Consider the following 18,983-nt stretch of genomic DNA (forward strand, 5'->3'; position numbering starts at 1 on the left):
AACTATTTGAGGAGTTAAAACTACAATAATACACTATTTCACATTGACCAAGATGGCAAATTGACCCATGTGTAGCCACTGGAGCTCTCTGACTCTACTGGTGGGAATGCAAAATAGTACATACAGTTTGGGAAACAGGTGGGAGATACCTGTTAGGTTAAACATGCAGGTAGGACCTACACAACCTGGGGGAAGCAGTTAACACTCATACACATTTTCCAAAACTCAGTGAATCATACATTTAAAATCTGTGCATTTATTGAATCTAAACTTTACTGCTATAAAAGCAAAATGAAAAAAAAAAAAAAAGTTCCCAGGGATCCTCCTCCGTCCCTCTGGGCGAGCGAGCACTTGCAGGTTGGCTAACGTCAGGAAAATGCGGTCAGGGAGGCGGGGACCTGGGGCAGCCCAGCTTCCGCGAGCCGCCAAGCCCTGGCCCGTTCGCCGCTAGTTGTGGTTTCGGTTTCCATTTCCCTTCTGCAGTTTAGGTTCCCCGGCGGCTCCGCCTCTCCGCTGGGCCAGTACACCCTCTCAGAAAATCCCTCCTGGCCGGCCGCTGGGCTTTAAAGGGAGTGGGGCACCGGTGAGGTAGGACCTCGCGGGGAGCTGAGCCACCGGGATGACGGCGGAGGAGAGGAGGAATCTGCGCGCCTTCCAGGACTATGTCATCAAGATTCTGGATCCTACCTATATCCTGAGCTACATGTCGCCCTGGTTTAAGGACGGTGAGTGGTCCCCAGCGGCCTGAGTCCCTTGAAGCAAGGAAACAGTTTAGGACTTGTTTTTCCCGTGCTTTTTCCTTTCTTTTAATCAATACAAGTAGCCTGCTAGGAACCCGGGTGTTGAGGCAAGATCCCTAAAGCATTTTTAAAAATTATTTTATTTTTTAAATTTTATTTAAATCTAAGTTAACATAGTGCACTAATGATTTCAGGAGTAGAATTTTTTTTTTATATTTTTTAATTAATTTATTTTTTTAATGTTTATTTATTTATTTATTTTTTTAATATATGAAATTTACTGGCAAATTGGTTTCCATACAACACCCAGTGCTCATCCCAAAAGGTGCCCTCCTTAATACCTATCACCCACCCTACCCTCCCTCCCACCCCCCATCAACCCTCAGTTTGTTCTCAGTTTTTAACAGTCTCTTATGCTTTGGCTCTCTCCCACTCTAACCTCTTTTTTTTTTTTTTTTTTTTTCCTTCCCCTCCCCCATGGGTTTCTGTTAAGTTTCTCAGGATCCACATAAGAGTGAAACCATATGGGATCTGTCTTTCTCTGTATGGCTTATTTCACTTAGCCAAACACTCTCCAGTTCCATCCACGTTGCTACAAAAGGCCATATTTCATTTTTTCTCATTGCCACGTAGTATTCCATTGTGTATATAAACCACAATTTCTTTATCCATTCATCAGTTGATGGACATTTAGGCTCTTTCCATAATTTGGCTATTGTTGAGAGTGCTGCTATAAACATTGGGGTACAAGTGTCCCTATGCATCAGTACTCCTGTATCCCTTGGATAAATTCCTAGCAGTGCTACTGCTGGTCATGGGGTAGGTCTATTTTTAATTTTCTGAGGAACCTCCACACTGCTTTCCAGAGGGCTGCACCAATTTGCATTCCCACCAACAGTGCAAGAGGGTTCCCGTTTCTCTACATCCTCTCCAGCATCTATAGTCTCCTGATTTGTTCATTTTGGCCACTCTGACTGGCGTGAGGTGATATCTGAGTGTGGTTTTGATTTGTATTTCCCTGATAAGGAGCGATGTTGAACATCTTTTCATGTGCCTGTTAGCCATCCGGATGTCTTCTTTAGAGAAGTGTCTATTCATGTTTTCTGCCCATTTCTCCACTGGGTTATTTGTTTTTCGGGGGTGGAGTTTGGTGAGCTCTTTATAGATTTTGGATATTAGCCCTTTGTCCGATATGTCATTTGCAAATATCTTTTCCCATTCCGTTGGTTGCCTTTTCGTTTTGTTGGTTGTTTCCTTTGCTGTGCAGAAGCTTTTTATCTTCATAAGGTCCCAGTAATTCACTTTTGCTTTTAATTCCCTTGCCTTTGGGGATGTGTTGAGTAAGAGATTGCTACGGCTGAGGTCAGAGAGGTCTTTTCCTGCTTTCTCCTCTAAGGTTTTGATGGTTTCCTGTCTCACATTCAGGTCCTTTATCCATTTTGAGTTTATTTTTGTGAATGGTGTGAGAAAGTGGTCTAGTTTCAACCTTCTGCATGTTGCTGTCCAGTTCTCCCAGCACCATTTGTTAAAGAGACTGTCTTTTTTCCATTGGATATTCTTTCCTGCTTTGTCAAAGATGAGTTGGCCATACGTTTGTGGGTCTAGTTCTGGGGTTTCTATTCTATTCCATTGGTCTATGTGTCTGTTTTTGTGCCAATACCATGCTGTCTTGATGATGACAGCTTTGTAGTAGAGGCTAAAGTCTGGGATTGTGATGCCTCCTGCTTTGGTCTTCTTCTTCAAAATTACTTTGGCTATTCAGGGCCTTTTGTGGTTCCATATGAATTTTAGGATTGCTTGTTCTAGTTTCAAGAAGAATGCTGGTGCAATTTTGATTGGGATTGCATTGAATGTGTAGATAGCTTTGGGTAGTATTGACATTTTGACAATATTTATTCTTCCAATCCATGAGCAGGGAATGTCTTTCCATTTCTTTATATCTTCTTCAATACCTTCATAAGCTTTCTATAGTTTTCAGCATACAGATCTTTTACATCTTTGGTTAGATTTATTCCTAGGTATTTTATGCTTCTTGGTGCAATTGTGAATGGGATCAGTTTCTTTATTTGTCTCTGTTGCTTCATTGTTAGTGTATAAGAATGCAACTGATTTCTGTACATTGATTTTGTATCCTGCAACTTTGCTGAATTCATGTATCAGTTCTAGCAGACTTTTGGTGGAGTCTATCGGATTTTCCATGTATAATATCATGTCATCTGCAAAAAGCGAAAGCTTGACCTCATCTTTGCCAATTTTGATGCCTTTGATTTCCTTTTGTTGTCTGATTGCTGAAGCTAGAACTTCCAGCACTGTGTTAAACAACAGCGGTGAGAGTGGGCATCCCTGTCGTGTTCCTGATCTCAGGGAAAAAGCTCTCAGTTTTTCCCCGTTGAGGATGATGTTAGCTGTGGGCTTTTCATAAATGGCTTTTATGATCTTTAAGTATGTTCCTTCTATCCCGACTTTCTCAAGGGTTTTTATTAAGAAAGGGTGCTGGATTTTGTCAAAGGCCTTTTCTGCATCGATTGACAGGATCATATGGTTCTTCTCTTTTTTTTTGTTAACGTGATGTATCATGTTGATTGATTTGCGAATGTTGAACCAGCCCTGCATCCCAGGAATGAATCCCACTTGATCATGGTGAATAATTCTTTTTATATGCTGTTGAATTCGATTTGCTAGTATCTTATTGAGAATTTTTGCATCCATATTCATCAGGGATATTGGCCTGTAGTTCTCTTTTTTTACTGGGTCTCTGGTTTAGGAATCAAAGTAATACTGGCTTCATAGAATGAGTCTGGAAGTTTTCCTTCCCTTTCTATTTCTTGGAATAGCTTGAGAAGGATAGGTATTATCTCTGCTTTAAACGTCTGGTAGAACTCCCCTGGGAAGCCATCTGGTCCTGGACTCTTATTTGTTGGGAGATTTTTGATAACCGATTCAATTTCTTCGCTGGTTATGGGTCTGTTCAAGCTTTCTATTTCCTCCTGATTGAGTTTTGGAAGCGTGTGGGTGTTTAGGAATTTGTCCATTTCTTCCAGGTTGTCCAATTTGTTGGCATATAATTTTTCATAGTATTCCCTGATAGTTGTTTGTATCTCTGAAGGATTGGTTGTAATAATTCCATTTTCATTCATGATTTTATCTGTTTGGGTCATCTCCCTTTTCTTTTTGAGAAGCCTGGCTAGAGGATTGTCAATTTTGTTAATTTTTTCAAAAAACCAACTCTTGGTTTCATTGATCTGCTCTACAGTTTTTTTAGATTTTATATTGTTTATTTCTGCTCTGATCTTTATTATTTCTCTTCTTCTGCTGGGTTTAGGCTGCCTTTGCTGTTCTGCTTCTGTTTCCTTTAGGTGTGCTGTTAGATTTTGTATTTGGGATTTTTCTTGTTTCTTGAGATAGGCCTGGATTGCAATGTATTTTCAGGAGTAGAATTTGATGATTCACTTACATATAACACCCAGTGCTCATCCCAACAAGTGCCCTCATTAATGCCCATCACTGATTTAGCCCATCCTCCCACCCAACACCCCTCCAGCAACCCTCAGTTTGGTCTCCGTATTTAAGAGTCTCTTACGGTTTGCCTTCTTCTCTGTTTTTATCTTATTTTTCCTTCCCTTGTCCTAGGTTCATCTGTTTTGCTTCTTAAATTGCCATCGCATTTTAGACTAGAAATTGCTAGGAGGAGCCTTTGGAAGTTCAGGTGGGGAACTGAGTCCCAGAAAAGTGCTATGACTTGTGTAGGGGTGCATGTCTAGTCAGGTTCAAAGCTGGATAAACCAATCATTGTCCACTTCATGTATTTCCTTTAATGGTTATGTCTAATGTGTCTTCAGCTTTGTACCAACATCGAGATTAAAGAATAAGATTTAGGTCCTTCTTTAAAATACTATGCAGCTCAAGATTTTGGGGGTGGGAGACTGGTGAGGACAGATGTACACTAATGATTACAAAATGCTATGAGAGCTCCAAGGTAATTGACCCTTACTCTTGCTGTGTCTTATTTGCAATGACTGGAAGCTTGAGAGGAGCAAGACTCTCTGGACTGAATGGCTGCAGGCTTCAATTCAGGTGTTTCTGTCTAGCTTTTGAGACACATGATGACGGATGAATGCCATATTGTAAATTTGAATCCAAGTGCCCTGTGCTGGAGATGAGCAGAGGCTTTAAGAAAAGAGGAAAAGGGAGGTGGTGCCTAGAAGGAGTTGAGATGAGAGAAGGGATCTGGCAACTCCTTTTCAGGCTCCAACTGCTGAAATATCTTTCCTGATGTGAGGCAGTTTTGGGAGATTACCTGAAAGCAGACAGGTAATTTGAAGGCTAATTTCTCTGTAAAACCAAGGGTTGTGGAGTGAGGAGTGAAAGAATACCATTAACAAAAGTGGCTTCTGCTTTCTAGTTGTGCTCAGGGAGAAGTAACAAAGTAACATTCTAATGAGCCACAGAGTTGCTTGGGCCTCTGAAGAACATAAGCCCCTGCAAGAATCTCTTCTAGAAATCTTGGAATGAATGGAACACTAACAAACTATTGTGAATCCCATTCTTTCTTGCACTCATGTGTCCATTCAATGAACAACTCATATGTTAGGCAATATGCTAGCATTGGAGAGAATTTACACACTTACTACACGTATTATCTAATAGGAAGCATCATGCTAGGAACTGAAAAATCAGTGGTGAGTGTGATAGAAATGATCCTGACCTAACAGAAATAAGAGTGTGTATGCGAAGGCAGGTTGCTAACTACACCATAAATGATGAAATGTGGTAAGTACTCTGATGGAAAACCATAGTGTGCTTTGGGAGCACATAGACAGCATAGTTTTTAATATATATAGTGGTTTTAATTTATAGTTATAGTGTAATCACAAAGTACCAAACGGGAAATAGAAAAAGCTAGCTGCAGAACGCTATAGTATTGTCTTATTTTTGAATGTTAAAGAAACAATAGAAGTTTCGTTTCCAGCTTCTTACCAAGGGCAACTGATACCATTTGGTTGGTTTATATTTTTCCTGTTCATTTCTTTATACTTTATAATGTGCACATGTATCCATAAACTTTTTTTCTTTCTTCTCATCTTTTTCAGTTTTCCGTTAGATTGATAAAGTTTCTCTATCCCCTATTTTTTTTTCTTGGATGCTTTGGAATCTCTGAATTCTATTGGTTAACCTTAATTGTGACAAGTATACTCGATCAGGATTCAGTTAGGGAGCTGAGACATGAGTGTTGTAGCTGAATATAAACTTTCTGCCTCATTTTTCCCACCTAGAAGTGGGAGCTTATCCACACTCTCCTTACGCCCAAAAATTCATTCCCCATGCACACATAAATACACCAATATGTTTAAATTACACCAGCAATATCCAATATCTCTTTTACCATAATCTTTGTCTCCACATGTTGGATATTGTACACTAGTTGAATCTTGGGAAAGGAGAATTGAAGCCATGTTTCTTCTGGAGAGCTTACATGGTCACTAGGGTGCTGCGGGGCTTTACTTATTTACTGGTTGTCCAGGATGTTTCAAGGCAGACTAGGTTGTGGGCTACAAGTTTTTTTGCAATATCGCTTTGGAGTAGAAGGCTAACCCTTATCTTGGAGGGGCCCTCCGTGAGCAGTATTCTGAGTATTTACCCATTCCTTCAGTAACATTTTCTGGACCATACATGAGCCAGATGCTTTGTTGATGATTAGAATACAAAGATGAAGACAAAAATGGATACAACATGTCCATGATCACTGTCAATGGGAAAAGATAGACACTCAGACAGTTACTGTGTACTATGCAGTGCCAGTGCTCTAGTCAGAGGCATGTAAAGAGACCAAGAAAGCACAGAAAAGAGATCAAGAAATTCTACCTTGAGAAGCTGGCTATGGCATCACAGAGTGGCCAGGATGGCAAAGGTAGTAGGAAAGTACCAAAAATAGAATTTTCCCTGCATTGAACTCCCAGTGCTTTTGAGGAAGCAGGAGATATCAGGACTAGGTAGCAGCAGGATGGACCTGACCTTGTGCAGAGTGAAGCTAACCTGCCCAGGATGCAGCAAGACAGTTTCCCTGGGAAGGTTTCAGCTGTGACTGGGACTTATCTGGACCTTCATGCGGGAGAGGCCAGTTGTGGCTGGTGGAATGTCTAAGGAAAGAATGAAGGGCAAGGAGGCCTGGGAGTAAGAACCCACCTCTAAGGATAGAGTCTAAGAACAGGATTAACTATCCCAAAGGATAGGGTACAGTTGTGTGCCCAGGGAAGTTGGGGTAGGCAACAAGATTGTGTTGTCCCTAAAAAAGGTATGTTGAAGTCTTAACCTCTACTACCTCAGAATGTGAACTTATTTGGAAATAGGATCTTTATAGAGGTAATCAGTTAAGGTTGAGGACGTGCTGGCGTAGGGTGGGATCCTAATCAATGTGGTTGGTGTCTTCATAAGAAGATAGCCATGTGAAAATACAGAGAGACAAAGAGAATGTCATGTGAAGATAGAGGCAGAGATTGGAGTGATGTGGCCACAAGACAGACAAACAGAGGGGAGAATAACATGAAGAAAGAGGCAAAGATTTGATGTGGCCACAAACCACGGAATGCTAGGAGCTGGAAGGGAAGTGGGATGTATTGTCCCTTAGAGCCTTCAGAGGAAGTGTGCTCCTGCCAGCATCTTGATTTCAGACTTTTGGTCTCTAGAACTGTAAGAGAATAAGTTTCTATTGTTTGAAGGCCACCAGTTAATGCTAATTTGTTATCGCAGCCACAGAAAACTAATATGGATAGATAAACTAAAAAACAGAAGTGTTGGCAAGGATGTGTTAAAAAATTGGAATCCTCATAAATTTCTGGTGGGAATGTAAAACAGTATAGCTCCTTTGGAGAGCAGTTTGATAATTCCTTACACTGTTAAATGGAGTTACCATATGACCCAGCAATCTCACACATAGGTATAAACTCAAGAGAAATGAATACATATGTGTACGTAAACACTTGTACATGACTGTTCATTGCATTGTTATTCAGAATAGCCAAAACGTGGAAACAACCTAAATGATCATTAACTGATGAATGGATGGACAACAGGTGGTGTATCCATACAATAGTATATTATTCAGCAATAAAAAGGAATGAATGATACAAGCTACAGCATGGATGAATCTTGAAAACGTTATGCTTAAGTGGAAGAACCCACTTACAAAGACCACATATTGTATGATTTCATTCATATGAAATCTCCAAAGTAGGCAAATCTGTAGAGACCCAAGTAGATTAGTGGTTACCAAGGGGTTAAGGGGAAGGGAGATGGGAGTGGCTGGTACAAGATTTCTTTTTACTAGTCAGAGTGTACTAAAATTAGATAGAGATGGCTCCACAACTCTAAAAACCATTGAATTTTGCACATTGAAAGTGTTAACTTTACTGTTCCAAGACAGAGACCTTGGCAGAGAAGGAGGCTATCCCTTCCTTTCTTCATTCATTCAGTGTCTATTATGTGCTGGGTCCTCTTTTAATCTCTGAGGATACAGTGGTTAACCAGTCAGGCAACTGGTTTACTTCTTGGAATTTACATTCCACTGACAATAGGGGGAAAAAAAGGGACACTATCAAGTGTCAGGTCATTTGAAGGCAACCATTTGGTCACCACCCCAGACATGGAGTTAGTGTGTCAAGTTAGCAAGACCACCAGCAGTTGGGTGGATAGTTTTCTGCTACCTGGTCTCATTGTGTTTCTGTTTAGCTTCTCTTGTGTGCCATATTTCATGCCATTCAAGCAAAAGCCTAGAAAGAGGACCATGAAAACATCACTCCATTTCTAACTCTTTCTGAGTCCAGTGTAATTAAAGATGCCATGGAGTGGTCCTATCCTCACACGCTTTTAGTCCTACAGTTAATTCAGACTTTTGAACAAGAGATTATCAAAATGTTGGAAGAAGACTTTGTTCTGACCATCTAATCCAGTGCTATAATGACTTCTTTGTTGTGGGGATGCTTTCTCAGAGATTGTTAAGAAACTCCCTTTTTAAGGGATTGCTTTAGAGCATGTTCCCAGACTTCCATACCAAACTAGAAGAAGTTTCTGGAGAGGATGGGTGGGTGGGCTTAGTTGGTGAAGAATGGCCATACTCTGCCTGAACAGAGGGTTTGCTGCCTTCTTGCCTTCCATTGCTGTGATTTGTTAAAATCACCATCCCCTTTTGATTAGGTCTGACAACCCTTTGCAGGTTTTTCTTCCAGTGATTAGTGATTCTGCAGTTTGATGAGTCACTCTCGCTTCTGTTTATAGATGAGGTGCAGTATATTCGGGCTGAGAAAAACAATAAGGGCACGATGGAGGCTGCCTCACTTTTTCTTAAGTTCCTATTGGAGCTCCAGGAAGAAGGCTGGTTCCGTGGCTTTTTGGATGCCCTTGCTCATGCAGGTTAGTTCATTATTCTTACAAATCAGAGTATGTTACTTGACTGTTTCAAAATGCTGTAAAAGTGAAACACTATTAATTTTGAGCTATCCCCATGTACTTCCTGTTTCTTAATCTGAGGCAATGTAAGGGATTATTTTCAGTCAGATAATATAATTGCCTACCTGAAATATCCACAGGGAGCTACAGAGTGATTATTGGGAGAGTTTATTATTGGGCAAGTATATTAGGTATAAGATGAAAATACAAAAATTAGTTGCATTTCTGCACCATACACAAAAATAAACCCAAATTGGATTAAAAACTTAAATGCAAGACCCAAAAGCAGAAAATTCCTAGAAGAAAACATAGGAAGTAATTTCTTTGACATCAGCCACAGAAACATTTTTCTAGATTTGTCTCCTTTGGCAAGCGAAATAAAAGCAAAATTAAACTATTAGGACTACTACAAATAAAAAGCTTTTTTTACACAGCAAAGGAAACCATCAACAAAACAAGAAAACAACCTACTGAATGGGAGAAGTTACTTGCAAATGACATATCCAATAAGAGGTTAATATCCAAAATATATGAAGAACTTCTATAACTCAACACCAAAACCCCCAAACAATTCAGTTAAAAAGTGGGCAGCAGATGTGAGTAGACATTTTTCCAAAGATAGCCAGATGGCCAACAGACACATGGAAAGATGCTCAACATCACTCATTATCAGAGAAATGCAAATCAGACCACAATGAGATAGTCCCTCACATCTGTCAGATTGGCCAAAATAAAAAACACAAGAAATAATAATTATTGGTGAAGATATGGAGAAAAAAGAACCCTTGTGCACTGTTAGTGGGAATGCAAACTGGTTCAGCCACTGTGGAAAACAGTATGGAGGTATCCCAAACATTAAAAATAGAATTACTGTATGATCCTATAATTCCACTACTAAGTATTTACCCAAGGAAAACAAAAACACTAATTCAAAGGGATATATGCACCACTATGTTAATTGCAGCATTATTTACAATAGCCAAGATATGGAAGCAAGTGTCCATTCATAGATGAATGGGTAAAGATGTAGTATATATACTATGGAATATTACCCAGCCATAAAAAAAGAATGAAATCTTGCCATTTGCAACATGTATGGATCTATAGGGTGTAATGCTAAGTGGAGTAAGTCAGGCAGAGAAAGACAAATAGCATATGATTTCACTCATAGGGGGAATTTAAGAAAGAAAACGAACAAAGAAAAAGATAAAAAATAGACTCCTAGATATAGAGAACAAACTGGTTGTTGCTAGAGGGGAAGTGGTTATGGGGAGGTGGGTGAAACAGATAAAGGGGATCGAGAGTACACTTACCGTGATAAGCACTGAGTGAGTAATGTATAGAATTGTTGAATCACTATGTTGTGCACCTGAAACTAATTTAACATTATGATAATTTTACTGAAATAAAAATAAAGCATAAAAATTGGTTGCATTTCTACGCACCAGAAGCAAATAGAAAATGTAGTCCAAAATGGATATCACTTACAATAGTCACAAAAGTTGTAATGTATTTAGGAAAAAAACCTAGCAAAAGATATGTAAGGTCTGAATGGAGAAAATGATAAAGTGTTATTGAAAGATATTAAAGAAGTCCTATTGAAGTGGAGATATATACCCATGCACATTGAGAGGAAGACTTGATACCATAAAAATATCAGCTCTCTCAACATTGATATTTATATTCAGTACAATTGTTATTCCTTCTCAGCCTTTTGACTAAAATCAAGTGTTATATTCAATACAACTTTAGTAAAAATACTACATGCTTTTTCATGCACTTGACAAATTTCTAAATGATTCTAAAATGTAAATGGAAGAAATATGATCTAAGAATAGGACATTCCTAAAGAAGACTTAAATAGGCTGGGGTTTCCTCTTCTAGATAACAAGATTTATTTTAGAGCCATAGGCATTGAGACAGCTTAACGTTGATCCTGGCATTGACCAACTGACCAATGAAATAGAATAGAGAGCCTTCAATTAAATTCCTATATTTATGAAAACCTGATATATTTGAGACCACTTGAAAGGGAGGACCATTAGGAATGGAGGGACTTTTAATAAATTGCAGTGTGCCATTATAGACAGAATGATGTTAAAAACCAAATAAACCCTAACTTACATACCCATGTAAAACAAATTTGTATTCCTTAGCTCATTCCATTCACACATACACACAAAATGAATTCACCAGAATTAAAGACTTAATTCCAAAAGGCAAAAATTTAACAATTGTAGAAAAGAATATAGAATAATAATTTATGACCTTGGGGTATAGCAGGATTTATGAAACGATACATTAAAGCATTATCCATAAAAGACAAATTGACAAATCTGATTACATTAAAAACATCTCTTTATCACAACACTAAAGAAAGTGAAAAAACAAATCACAAACTGGAGAGGATTAATAGATGAGATTAATAGATTCTAGATTAATATCTAGAATGTGTTAAAAAGGCTTTAAAATTATAAAAAGAAAGAAAACATCCACAGGGCAAAAGTGTGAACCAACATTACAAAGAATAGGAAGTAGAAAAGGTTAATGAACATAAGAAAAGATTCTCGGGGCGCCTGGGTGGCTCAGTCGGTTGAGCGTCCGACTTCGGTTCAGGTCACGATCTCGCGCTCCGCGAGTTCGAGCCCCGTGTCGGGCTCTGGGCTGATGGCTCAGAGCCTGGATCCTGCTTCCGATTCTGTGTTTCCCTCTCTCTCTCTGCCCCTCCCCCGTTCATGCTGTGTCTCTCTCTGTCTCAAAAATAAATAAACGTTAAAAAAAAAAAAAATTAAAAAAAAAAAAAAAGAAAAGATTCTCAGCCCAATAGCAATTAGGGAATTGTGAATTAGGATAGCATTTTATTAACTACTAGATAGCAAAATTTAGGAAGTCCAACAAAGTTAAGACTTGGAGAGGATATTTAATCATGGGAAATCTTAAATGTCCCTATACAGAGTATAAATTAATACAAATATTTTGAAAAACAATTTGGCATCATCTTGTATGGGTCAACTCTCTTGTATCCCTCTATCCAAGAGTTTCACTCTTAAGTATGTGCCCTAGAAAAACTCACACATAGATTCCAGAATACATATACAAGAATGGTGGTAGAACTCTTGTAATAACAAAAGCAACCAACCAACCAACCAACCAAAACTGGAAGCAACCCCAATGTCTTTCAGGAAGAAAATAGATAAATAAATTCTACAATATTGACACTTGGCCCATTATACCTCAGTGAAAATGTATGAACACAGCTACACATGACAACACAGGTGAAGCTTAGAAATGTAATATTAAACTTTTTAAAAAGCAGTGAAAATTACATTTAGTAGGATATAATTATGAAGTTCCAAACAAGCCAAACTAAACATACATTAAGGAGTTAAACATATGCTAGGCAACTATTCAAAAAAAAATGAAGGGAGTGTTACATCAAATACAGGATGGTAGTCTCTTTGCAGGGAGGGGAAGGGAGGGGTAAAAAGAAGTACACCCCCACAAAAGTCTTAGGAAACTCTAGTTGTTAAATTGGATAGTGGGTTCCCAAGTGTTCATTTTGTTGCAAGGTTCTTCCAAATAAAGAGAATGTGGGCTTTAGAGTGTGAAGCCTGGTGATTCTGTTTGAGAACCTTAGATTGAAGCATTCCTAGGTTACTACAGTTGGAGATGTTTTTCCTCCCTCAAATTTCCCTTTATACTTAATATTTTCTTTTCTTGGAGTAATGTAGAAGGTTAAGTTCCTTAGGGGCAGGAATTAAGATTTATGTTTCTTTTTGCCCACTTTGCTACTTTGCACTGGGAAGATAATGATTGTATGATGTTTTGACTCCTTGGAAGATACAGAGGTTGTAGGTGAGATCCGTGGCACACTGTGGAAGGGAGATTTTATACTGAGACCGAATGTGAGACTTCACATTATCCTTAGCACTTTCTCCTAAGAGATAATAAATGTTGCAGGACCTAAAATGTTGGGTGCCTAAAATGAATATTGAGTTTTCTTTTTGAAAGATCATTAATTATTCAGGTGGTTCACAGATACCTTTTGGGTTCTCTCACTGTACATTCAAACATGATTGTATGATGTAAATCTTCAAATATCTTTTAGTTGGTTTCATAAAAGCCCCTATTTTCTTCTTTTCAGGTTATTCTGGACTTTATGAAGCCATTGAAAGTTGGGATTTCCAAACCATTGAAAGGTTGGAGGAGTATAGGTCACTGTTAAAGCGTTTACAACCAGAATTTAAAACTACAGTTAATCCAAAAGATATCCTTCCTGAAGTATCTAAATGTTTAATTAGTCAGGAATGTGAAGAAATTATGCAGGTAATTTAATTACTATATTTAATATAATTAATTAAGTCGAATTAATTTAATATTAAATACTGAATTTTGGGGAAGTAATTTGAACATGGGAAATGTATTCTGTTTTCTCCACTGATTTAGACCCAAGAAAGATCATTGAAATCCACAAAAGTCCTCAATTCTAAGGCATAATTACCTAGAATAGTATTTTTAGTGGTGAACTGAATAATTTTTAATGTCACAGGTTTTTCAGGTTTGTCCTATTCAGTTAAAATTATTATTTTTGCGAATAATATTTTATGCAACTTTAAATTTGAACAGTTTAGCAAATAAAAAGAAAACCTATAGAGTCTAGTGGTTAAGCGTTCAGGCTTTGGACACAAATTTTGTTAGAATCCTAGTTCAACCATCTACTTGTGGTGTGATCTTAGGCAAGTTGCTTATTTTCTCTAAACCTCTTTTTTTATGTATAAAATGGAAATAATGATAGTATCTTATTAGCATGATACTTTTGTAAGGATTAAATGAGATTATATATATATATTTTATATTTTGTAAAATATTTTATATTATATATATTATATATTGTATATATATTTATATTATATATTATATATTTTTATATATTTATATTGTATATACATTTATAATTATATATATTTATATATATTTATATTATATATATTATATATATTTATAATATATATACATATTATATATATATTTATATTATATATATACATATTATATATATATATGCTTATATATGCCTAGCATATAATCATAGATGCTCAATACATTTTAGTAACAATTAATAATAAAAATCATATAGGTCCCATTACCCTGAAAAAACCATTTGTTAATATTCTGTTATATTCTTCCAAATATCTCTTTATGCTAGTGTACCCTTATTTTGAATGGTTGTCAAATGGATTGTTTCCTAACATTGCTGCTGCTGATAGATACAAGGTCTCCAAGGAGGTGAGAACACCTGGCTTGACATAGTGATGCCACGTGTAAAGACAAGGACAAAGGAAAGGGTGTCTTAAAAGGCACTATGTTGGATGGGGCAAAAATGGTCATGAATCAGACCTACTGAACCGTATTATACAATGGTTTTTAAATTAGTGCTTGAATTGATGTTTCTTCAGATTTCCTTTCCATAAAAGGAAAACTTTTGAAATGATTGATTAACTTCAGTTGTCTTGCTTAGGTTTGTTCCAACAAGGGGCTGATGGCAGGTGCAGAGAAAATGGTTGAATGCTTTCTCAGATCGGACAAGGAAAACTGGCCCAAAACTTTGAAACTTGCTTTGGACAAAGAAGAGAGCAAGTTCAGTGAACTGTGGACTGTGGACAAAGGTAGGATATTCCAGGGAAGAGCTCTGAAGGGTAGGAGGATCTGAAAACATGCTCCATCTTTCTCGTGGTTCTACTTAGGGCCTCTTTCATTCCTACATTTCTCACTCACTGTCAGAGGCATTTTGCCCTTCAGAGACCCATGGCTACATCTCAAGAGAGAGAGAGAGAGAGAGAGAGAGAGAGAGAGAGCGAGAGAGAGCAGCAGTGAGTTGAGTTCTGGGAGGTAAGTGGCTACTTCCCTGCAGAAGTAATTTGGTTGTGTCTAACCCCTAAAATGGACCAGGGCAAACTGCTCTCATCCAGAATTAGCCCATCTGGTCCAAAGGATTTGGGGAAGGCAGAGTCTGAACTCACTCTCTGGGTTTAAATTATCAGAGAAATAGCTTTAAAATTATAAGAATGAAAGGTTTGAACGCCAAGACTTGCCCCCTTTTCAGAGTAAGAATCATAATACACATAGCCTGGTTGTCTTGCCTGGGAGCCATCAGGAACTAAGCCAGAACAGGACTGAAGAAAAGAGTGTGTTGTGATGAAATATCTGTGTTGTGATGAAACCATCATTTGGTTTCCTGAAGCTAACATCTTCTCAGAGCATTGTTTCAAAGTCTGAGTTTTCTAAACCATCTGAGTGTCTGGTCTTCGCTTTTCCTAGGTTTCTTTAAATCACAAGTTGTTCTGGAAAATGTCTATATAAATACACATCTGATTTCTTGGGTTAGGTCAAGAATGGAAGACATAAATACTTGCTAAATGTTGCTTCTCTAGTGTGCATGAGAATCTTCCGGGGATTTTGTTAAAGTGCACATTCTGATTTAGTAGGGACTCGAGAGCCTGCATTCCCAACAAGCTCTGGAAGTTGCTGGCCCATGTTCTACACTTTGAATAATAAAGTCCTAAATGACTTTGGAGTTCAGACTCCAAATTGAGACATCAAACTCTAAAAGATTCTTTTGATTGTTTTAGAAGGTGAAGCAAGTGGTTATGCAAAATCTTAACAGAAGTTGAAAATTTTACTATTATGACCTCTTTGTAGGACTTGTGCTGTCAAGACAATAATCAGATCAGATGAAGATTCTGAGGTGTTTTTTGGTCTCATACAGGTGCAAAGAATATTGACGTGAAAGTTCTTGAGGATGATGAAATGGAAACTTCTGACATACAGATTTTCTACAAGGAAGAATCTGAATGCCAGAATCTTAGTCAGAATTCATGTCCATCTTCAGGTACCCAGCATTGTTCTTTTCCATAATGGTGTTCTTTAGGTATTTTGTGTAGGGACATGTCTTCCAGTGCCAAAAGCCATAGTCTTTTTTTTTTTTTTTTTTTTTTTTTAAATTTTCATTTTTGGGAGAGTGCAAGATGGGGAGGGGCAGAGAGAGGGGGACAGAGGATCCGAAGCCGGCTCTGCACTGACAGCAGTGAGCCTGATGTGGGGCTCGAACTCACAAACTGGGAGATCATGACCTGAAGTGAAGTTGGACGCTTAACCGACTGAACCACCCAGGCACCCCAGGGAAGAAATTCTGATTAATATTGAGTAGTGTTAGAAGAAAAGTGTGATTTGGGGCTAACGCTACTGTAAGAAGAAAATTTACAGATTACTTTTGCAACCAAGTGATACCAGTTTTTTTGTCATTTCTGAATAAAATCAACAAATGTAAGTTGCTTTAAATTTTTCTGATATGTAAAGGTCCTTAGCCTTTTAGAAATCTTCATTTTCTTTAAAATAGGTTGGAGTCAGTAGATAATTTCTAAGATCTTTTCTGGCAGTAACATTCTATATGCTTATCTGTTAGTGAGAAAAAGCCTCTGGTTATTCCTTGGAACTTCTGGTTCTGTTGAGAGAAGATACTATGTGAAAGCCTGCAGAATAATAAAGCATGATTGCTCATCAATATGAAATTGGTTTGAGAATTCAATGTTTACAGTTTGTTGCTTTTCAGAGACCTTGGAGGGATTTGTTGTTTTGTTCCATATAGCATTTCCTTTAACCAGTGGCCATCTGCTTGCTCTGAATTAGGCCATTCTTGCTTTAGTTTTCTCCTTACTAGATTTTGAGATTGTTTAAGAAAGAAATCTTTGTGGCTTTAAAGAAAAAAACAAAACAAAACTCTCACCATTGGCACTTTGTCATTGATAGAGGATTCTGTACTTCACATCAATGGAGAAGCTAGAATGGTTAGCAAGAGGCAAGGATTCTAAATTTTCTCAAATGAGGCCCTTCTTGCAAAGTCATAATTCCTGTCTATTTGATGATAGATAGCTATTTCTTTGATTCCTCAGAGCAGTAACTATTTGGAAATTTTGTTCCTTTTGTGTTACAGAAGTCTCTCATATTTACACCCCAGTGAAGCCAAGAAATTACCAACTAGAGCTTGCTTTGCCTGCTAAGGAAGGAAAAAACACAATAATATGTGCTCCTACTGGTAAGTTGATTGCCACTGCTTACGTGGTTTGTTTCTGTGTTTGCTTCCTTTTTTTTTTCATTTATTGAATACTGGGACAAAATGGGCAAGTGTCAATATTTTCCTTGCTCCATATGTCTTTTGAGAAGACTGTCCCAGTAATGGAGTCTCCAGGTATTTTAAGGAACTTGAGGAAGAAAAAAAAAATGCCCCCCTTTTTAGCTTGCTTTATGCCTTGACTATTTATTTGCATGTTACCTAGGAAGTAACTTGATATTTTCATGTCCTGGTGTAAATTCTGCTGCAGTTAACCCATCCACATTCTCAGTTTACCAATCAGTGCAGTGGTTTGAGGGGAGCCAACAGTAATTACCTTTCTACAGAAATATTTTAGTATACTATTAGTTACACATTTTCTTTTTCTTTTTATGTTAAAAGGTTGTGGAAAAACCTTTGTTTCACTTCTTATATGTGAGCATCATCTTAAAAAATTTCCGCAAGGACAAAAGGGGAAGGTTGTCTTTTTTGCTGTTCAACTCCCAGTGTATGAACAGCAGAAATCTGTGTTCTCAAACTATTTTGAAAGACTTGGGTAGGTATAACAGTTGGTCTTGTTTTTCTCCTCTAGTTTCATGTAACTGGTGTGTTTTTAGCTTTGTTTAGTTTTTGGAAAGCCATGATTCAAAAATTGATAGTAGATTGAGCCTTTATATAATCTATATACAATTCATTTTTCATGGATTCAAGTCTATTTTGTTAGGTACACTTGAAATCCTAAACTCCTTTGGCTAGCTCTTACAGAGTGAGTAAATGACCTGAGATAAATTTTACATTTAAATGGCACATTTAATTTTTTAATGATTTCATAGCTTATTTAACATTACTCTTTAAGTAGTATTTTCTTTCTTAATGACTTGAAAGAATTAATACATGCTAGCAACAATTATAACTAGCTTGCATTTGTTGATCATTTACTATGTGTAAGGCTCTGTGCTAAGCACTTGTCTCCAGATTCCTTTTGGAATTAGGAGAGCTTAATCAGTTGATGCTCTGATCTAGTGTTTTATATCTTTGTGGTTCCTCATTCACATTGTGGTTGGTAATAGGGAATTTCTGTCATTTCCCAGGTACAAAGTTGCAGGTGTTTCTGGAGCAACATCTGAGAATGTCTCAGTGAAACAGATTGTTGAGAACAATGACATCATCATTTTAACTCCACAGATTCTTGTGAATAGTCTTAAAAATGGGACTATTCCATCACTCTCTGTCTTTACTTTGATGATATTTGATGAATGTCACAATACTGGTAAACACCATCCTTATAATATGATCATGTTTAATTATCTAGATCAGAAACTTGGAGGATCTTCAGACCTACTGCCTCAGGTATCTCCAGATTCAGATGGATTCCTCAGAAGAGCTATAACCTTGCTAAATCCTATTTACTTACTCTTAAGACCAAATTAAGGATGTTCTTTTCAGGTGCTAAGTCCAGATTGTATAGCCCATTGATTAATTTTGATTGATTGATTGATTGATTGATTGATTCACTTAACAAACATGCCTCAGGCACCCCCCCCCCCCCCCCGCCCTGTGTTATCCATTGTGCTAGGCACTGGGGATACAAATATAAAAAGACATAGTCCTTGCTCTCAAACAGTTTAATTTCATGGGAAGCCAAACATGTAAAAATTATGTCATAACGTATGGCGATGGCACACTATAGAGAT

The 18,983-nt window shown here is 37.6% G+C and overlaps 1 protein-coding gene across 4 annotated transcripts in view; it reads left to right on the top strand.

Moving 5' to 3' along the window:
- Positions 1 to 485: 485 nt before the first annotated feature.
- The window catches only part of RIGI (RNA sensor RIG-I), a 41,180-nt gene continuing 22,682 nt past the window's right edge, over positions 486 to 18,983 (top strand). The window contains exons 1-8 of one of the 4 annotated variants that reach the window (XM_058695142.1): positions 486 to 725; positions 9,012 to 9,146; positions 13,327 to 13,508; positions 14,701 to 14,848; positions 15,949 to 16,071; positions 17,173 to 17,274; positions 17,692 to 17,845; positions 18,381 to 18,639. In XM_058695142.1, coding sequence (XP_058551125.1) covers positions 620 to 725; positions 9,012 to 9,146; positions 13,327 to 13,508; positions 14,701 to 14,848; positions 15,949 to 16,071; positions 17,173 to 17,274; positions 17,692 to 17,845; positions 18,381 to 18,639 — 1,209 coding nt within the window. In that variant the 5' untranslated portion in view covers positions 486 to 619. Of the gene's footprint in view, positions 726 to 9,011; positions 9,147 to 12,894; positions 13,038 to 13,326; positions 13,509 to 14,700; positions 14,849 to 15,948; positions 16,072 to 17,172; positions 17,275 to 17,691; positions 17,846 to 18,380; positions 18,640 to 18,983 lie in introns of those variants that run through there. The other 3 variants (XM_058695143.1, XM_058695144.1, XM_058695145.1) reach the window with 3 other exon arrangements.

Source organism: Neofelis nebulosa, chromosome 12, assembly GCF_028018385.1.
Source record: "Neofelis nebulosa isolate mNeoNeb1 chromosome 12, mNeoNeb1.pri, whole genome shotgun sequence".
NCBI lineage: Eukaryota > Metazoa > Chordata > Mammalia > Carnivora > Felidae > Neofelis > Neofelis nebulosa.